General features: G+C 35.4%; 1 protein-coding gene and 1 pseudogene across 1 annotated transcript; one reads left to right on the top strand and one right to left on the bottom strand.

The window, feature by feature from the left end:
* LOC106334053 overlaps window positions 1-1,856 on the top strand; it is a 5,738-nt pseudogene extending 3,882 nt beyond the window's left edge.
* Window positions 1,857-3,646: 1,790 nt separating this feature from the next.
* Window positions 3,647-5,829, bottom strand: LOC106336361 (U-box domain-containing protein 9-like). Its single transcript, XM_013775173.1, has 2 exons — window positions 5,392-5,829; window positions 3,647-4,928 (listed from the first exon to the last, which is right to left on the bottom strand). The coding sequence occupies exons 1-2, from the start codon at window positions 5,686-5,688 to the stop codon at window positions 3,858-3,860; spliced, it is 1,368 nt and encodes a 455-aa protein (XP_013630627.1). The 5' UTR covers window positions 5,689-5,829; the 3' UTR covers window positions 3,647-3,857.
* Window positions 5,830-6,242: the final 413 nt, after the last annotated feature.

Here is a 6,242-nt window from a genome sequence, read left to right as displayed (position 1 = left end):
TTCCTCGGAATTTCCTCGGAATATTCCGACGGATTGATATTTCCTCGGAATTCCGTCGGTATATTCCGACGAAATTCCGAGGAAACCCAATTTTGTGTTCCCTCGGAATTTACTCGGAAATTCCTCGGAATATTCCGAGGATTTCATTTTCCGTCGGAATGTCCGTCAGAATACCGCTGTTTTCTTGTAGTGTTGGTGTGATTTGTAAAGGCGATAACTTTGTCACCAAAGGTTCCTGTCTACTGGACTAATCGAGCTCTTTGCCACATGAAGCGAAAGTATGCATGGTTAATTTATGCATGCCTAGATTGTTTATTCTTCATCTTGTTGTTTATGTTTGCCTTGTTTGTTGCATGATGGTGGCTTGCATCAAATTCAAGGATTGGACTAGGGTTGAAGAGGATTGTCGCAAAGCTGTTCAGCTTGACCACAACTCAGTCAAGGTTTAATTCTTATGGCTGTATCTATATGTGAAACCAACCAACTTTTATTTGCTTTTGGTCTTTTTCTATTCTTGGCATTGTTTGATCCTTTCTCATACTTCATATGGAGGTTTTACACTTGTGTTCTGTGGCAGGCCCACTACATGCTAGGACTTGCATTATTGCAGAGGAAAGATTATGCTGATGGAGTTAAAGCATTGCAAAAAGGTAATTGGGTCCTGTCTTTATCTTTACAATGTATTCGTTGACTTCATTTTCTTACACCATAACCTTGAGACCTAAGTAGTGTAGAGGGATCGCTTGAGTATCCTTTTTTTTTTTTTTTTTGAAAGTTGTATTCGGTGGATACTTTTTTTTGATCAAGATGGATGGGTTAAGTTGTTGATATCATCAACTACCAGTCTTCTACAGAATAATAGTTTTGATACCTTCATGTGGCTACGTTTCGTATAGGCTTTAGATCTTGGAAGAGGCACAAATCCAACAGGATACATGGTAGAAGAAATATGGGAAGAGCTTGCTAAAGCAAAATACATGGAGTGGGAATTGGCTTCTGCTAGGCGCTCTTGGGAATTGAATAGTTTGAAGTAGGTTCTGTCTCTTTCCCTCTTCTCTTAATCCTCCGCAAAACATATTACCTAGAACTATGCTTCACTGTGTCTTTATGGAACTGTTCATTTTCACCTCAGGGAAACATGTGACGCTGCCCTTAATCAACAAGGTGCTCTAGACATGTCTCGAACAGAAGAGTCCTCAGAAGAAGCCTATTCTTCCCATACTGAGCGATTGAAAGCTCTTAATCAAGTGTTTGAGAAAGCTGCAGAAATGATAAACCAACCGAGGTGCATTAACGTTTCTTCAAAAGCTTTTTGTAACAGCCCTTCTTCGGTTCAAGTCTAATGTTAAAACCATTCTGTTTGTTTTTTTTTTCAGGTGCCAGATTACTTGTGTTGCAATATTACTCTTGAGATATTCAGGGATCCTGTGATATCTCCAAGTGGGGTTACATATGAAAGAGCAGCTATCCGTGAACATATTAACAAGGTTAGCATTGATCACTCTCTCTCTATATTTTTCTTTTAAATATTTTTTTGTTAAGGTTTGGTCATTTAAATCTTCTTGCTAGGTGGGGAGGTTTGATCGTATAACGCGTGAGAAACTGGACCCATCAAAACTGGTTCCAAATCTGGCTATCAAAGAGGCAGTGGCATCTTATCTAGAGAAACACGTCTGGGTTTACAAAGTGGATTCCTGATTCAAATGAGGGCTTAACATACACACAATGAAGCGGAAAAGAGATTGAGTTTAACTAGTCAGTGAATGAACAAAGCAGACCAGTGCGTTTATTTAGTTTCGTGTGTGTTTGGTTCTACTTGCCACTGTATTCTGTTTAGTTCTAACACACACACAAAGACTTCAGTCTCATACTCGTGGGAGAAAAAGGTGATTAAGTTTATTAATTAATTCAATGAAATCAATAATTCGACCAGTTGTAATCTTATTTCTTTCCCAGCCAACAAGTATGGATTTAGCTCCACAAATTTATGGTTACAAATAAGGTACAGCTTAAAAAACAAACTTTGAATTCATGCAAAAAAAATCCAAAGGCATAAACTTTCACTTAAGCCATTTAAGTTTATAATTTCAAAATTTATATATTTAGTTTTGGTTAACTTACTTATTTTAGATACACAAAAAATTCATGATTAAATTTAAAATGGATAGTTTATGACAGACAATTAAATGTTAGAATAGCTCCCGAAAAATGTAGAATTTTTTGAGTGTGTTGTATAAGTTACCATACTTTGTACTCCCCTTGTTTCATATTGAGTGTCACTTTAGATTTGTGCATACATATTAAGAAAATATTTAATTTTGCATATTTTCTATATAAAATCATCATTACTCATACACCTAACCATATTTCAACCAATAAAAAAATAAACTGAAAAATAAAATCAATAAATTATGCATTGATATCAATGCTGAAATGACACTTATTTTGCAACGAAAAATTTTCTCTAAAAAACACTTAATATAAAAGAGAAGGAGTATGGGTTTTTTTATACTGACTCTATAGTTAAACCATTAGACTAAAAGAGTTTCCACAATTGCTTGTTCTCAGGCAACTTAATTAAATGAAGGATGGGAACATTGCATTTCAAAGTAGTGAATGGGACCTCTAAAATTTTGCCTAATAACAAGGCGGATATCTTGGGGTGGGGGGAACTTTAATACAAAGAAAGCTATTTTCCTTGTATATATGATTCCATTGGGGGCACGCAAAAGTGTAAACCGACCATTATGGACTATTATGCTTCGTCGGCTTTTGTCCGTAGAAAAAAAATCTATTTTTATGGTAAAAATGACTTCTTGTGGATAAGAAGTTGGAAGAATCAAATTCTTTCTTTACTTTGCTTTTCTTGTGAAAGTTGGGTGAAGAAACACACCGAAGAGTGTGGTTTTTAGGACGATTCCATATTCTATCTTCTGTCTATAAATATTCCCATTTTTCTCCATCTTTCCCGATCTATCAACCCGTAATTATTACCAATCACGAGTAGTGTCAACTCCGTGATTTAATCCTAACTTCCAAGCAATCTAACAAACGAAGCACATGTGATTTTTATCATTACTTTAGAAGTCTTATCTTGCCGTGTATGGCAAACAAATCAAACCTTTTAAAGTACATTCACAAGTATTTCTCATATAATTCAGAATAATATTACAAAATCGTCTTCTCTATAATATAAACTATATTTCTTGTGTAAACTATAGTGAAATGTAACTTATTTATAAATAGTTTTGAAAATGACAGTATTTTCTTATAAAGAGTGACATATGGCAAGACAGGATCACACATAACATCAAAGACGTTTCTAGCATAGAAAAATGAAATATTGGCTTATGTCTTCTAAAATTTAAGAAATAATTTACATTGATATAAGTCTATTGGTAAAAAAATTATAAAATTTCTTATTAAATTACCTATAACTCCCAAAATTACCTATAACATTACATCATAAATAATAAAACTTATAATAAGCTCTTTTTCCACAGAGAGCGGAATAAGATTGATTTGTTTTGTAGTTCCCTGTGATGTGAAGAACACGACATGACAGCCTTTCTAATATATTTTAATTATTTTGTATTCATACCAAAGCTAGACAGTTTACTTGCTGACCAAGGCATTCACTGCTTAATAAAAGCCAACATTTATTTTATTGGAACATCAAACAAAGAACTATTCACACAGGTTTCTACTTACAACCTCATCATATACGAAACCCATATAATATTATTCAGATCCTAAAGATATGAAATAATTTACAAAAATTATGAAAGCCAAATAAAAAAACAAAAGAGCATATATAGATTTAGATAATTTACATTGCTGTATTTTAGGGCATTATCTCAGGCTGTGTGAGTAAGATTCATAGCTTTCCTCAGCCTATCCAAGATCCCATTTGCTTTCCTCTGTGCCCTAGACGTTCCTTCACGCGCAAGCCTTGTTATCGTTCCATGACTACTCTCCTCTTCTCTGATCTCCTTCCACATTGTCCTGTCACTGAAACATATAGTATGCAGTATCACAATCGCGTTCTCTTTGTTTCTCTTGCACTCACTCTCTCTGGTTATCTCCAGCAGCCAAGACACCCCACCGAGCTCGCCAAGCTCCTCCACAGCCTTCCAGTGAGTAACAAGCATTGCTAATAAAGCTAAAAGCTCATCCACATACAACCCTTCAGAGATTTTCTTACCTAAAACCCTAACAGCTCCGTCCTTCACAGCTCTGCTCCTGTTCTCGTGTGCAATACAGAGAGTGAAGATCGCTGCGGCTGCGTCTTTGATAGCTAATGGATTCCCTTCTTCTAAAAGATCGATAAGCGGTTTCAAGATTCCAGATTTCCCTATGAGCGCTTTGTTCGAATCGAGAGCAGAGAGAGTGAAGATCGCTGCAGCTGCATTGCTTCTCGTGGCTACGGTTCCACGCGTTAACGCATCGATCAGGAGAGGAATCACGTTAGGGTTTTCGCAGACGAGCTTCTTGTTGCTGTCATCGTGTATGGATATGTTCAGCAACGTTGTGATCACATCTTCTTCAAGATCCTCATCTCGGTTCAACAGCAACGGACTCACTAAACGGGTGATTCCTTCAGAAGATTCACCGAACAGAGCTCGAAACTCGGTTCCTTTCTTGGTCAAAAGTCTTAACTCCTTTGCAGCTGATCTTTGATCTTGAATATTTGAAGAAGAGACTTTACAGAGTAGAGAATTGAAAACCTCACGATCTGATCTAGTGACAGCTTTCTTGGACTCGTATAGATTCGTAGTCTCTAACCCAACCGTCTTACACCATTTAGAGATCATATCGCGGATTAAGACATTGGGAGTTAAAGCAGTGTGAGGCAGAACTTGTTCTGTCTTGGGACATGTTCTGTTGCCTGAACTCAACCATCTCTGGATGAATAACTTGTCGTATGTCTACAAAAAAATGTAAACTTTCAATTCATACAATCATTTATATTCAATTTCTATACATATTATAAATACTCTAAAAATCGGTCTAATCGGCGCCTAGGTAAATCGGACCAAAATGAATAATGAAACGATTTATTTTATTTTGTTGCTAAATAATGAAACGATTTTTCTCTAGAGATTTTTTTTAATAGATATAAAACAACTATATAAAGGTAAATCGAACCTAAATGAATAATGTAACGATTTTTCTGTAGAATTTTTTTAAAAAAAAGAATCGATATAAAACAACTATATAAAGCAACTAACTAGTTCCTAGCGATTTTTAAACATATTGTCAAACAAATTAGTGACTTTGAGATTCTTTTTTTTTTAAAGAATGACTTTGAGATTCATGAGACCTTAAACGACGTCGGATCAGATAAACAGTTTTCAAGCCAATCAAAATCCAGAATGTGACGTCACTGACCTGACCAGAAGCCAAGACGACAGGATCACGCATGAGCTCATTGGAGAGAGGACAACGAAACTCGTCAGGAAAAGACACCGCCGTCTCGAGCATCTCTAAAGAAGAAGATTTCTCCATCTTCCTCATCGTCGTCGCTTGTCTAAACGCAGACAGAGCCTCCTGTAACTGATCGATTGTCTGAACGCTTAAACCATCCTCCTCCTCGATGTTACTCAGAAGTTTCTTCATCTCGAGCTTCAGTTCTTTAGCTTTAGCAATCGCCGTCGGATCCGAATCGAAAAATCCGGTCTTTGCCATCTCCGTCGGATCCACCGCCGGTTCTCACCAAACCCTTCTCGAGGATTATGTTGCCGAATCTTTTGAATTAATATCTCTCATTAAATCTTTTTTTTATTGGTTTCTTCTCTTCTCTTCTCTTCTCTGTGACAAGAGAGAGTAATAATAATAAATATGAGGAGAGAGGGGGAAGAAGCAAGTGTAGCGCCGCTATGGCCACCGAAATAGCCACGTCATTATTCAGTTGTAATTATTAATAATTATTCTATCCAGTTTAAAACTAAATAGTAGGTGTATTTATAAATTAAGTGTTGTTTTATGATTTTAAATGCAGTTTTTTCTATTCATTTATATCTTTTAATTCTAACCGAATTAATAAATACAAAAATAGTTTGAAATTCTAATAATTAAATAAATCTATACTATTAAAAAAGAAATAATTTTAAAAAAATCTAATTAAACAAGATTGTTGGACCAATTAATTATTTTTTGGTTTTACCTTATATTACTCTAACTATATAAATACTTTACATAATTTTCTCTAATTTAAATGAACTCATTTATTATTCTTCCAT

Source organism: Brassica oleracea, chromosome C3 (genome assembly GCF_000695525.1).
Source record: "Brassica oleracea var. oleracea cultivar TO1000 chromosome C3, BOL, whole genome shotgun sequence".
NCBI classification, from domain to species: domain Eukaryota; kingdom Viridiplantae; phylum Streptophyta; class Magnoliopsida; order Brassicales; family Brassicaceae; genus Brassica; species Brassica oleracea.
This window is presented reverse-complemented; position numbering and strand designations above follow the sequence as displayed.

Coding starts and splice junctions, on each gene's coding strand:
- LOC106336361 (XM_013775173.1), bottom strand. CDS start 5,688: ATGGCAAAGACCGGATTTTTCGATTCGGATCCGACGGCGATTGCTAAA. Junction 4,929..5,391: donor TCGTCTTGGCTTCTGGTCAG/GTCAGTGACGTC, acceptor ATTTTTTTGTAG/ACATACGACAAGTTATTCAT.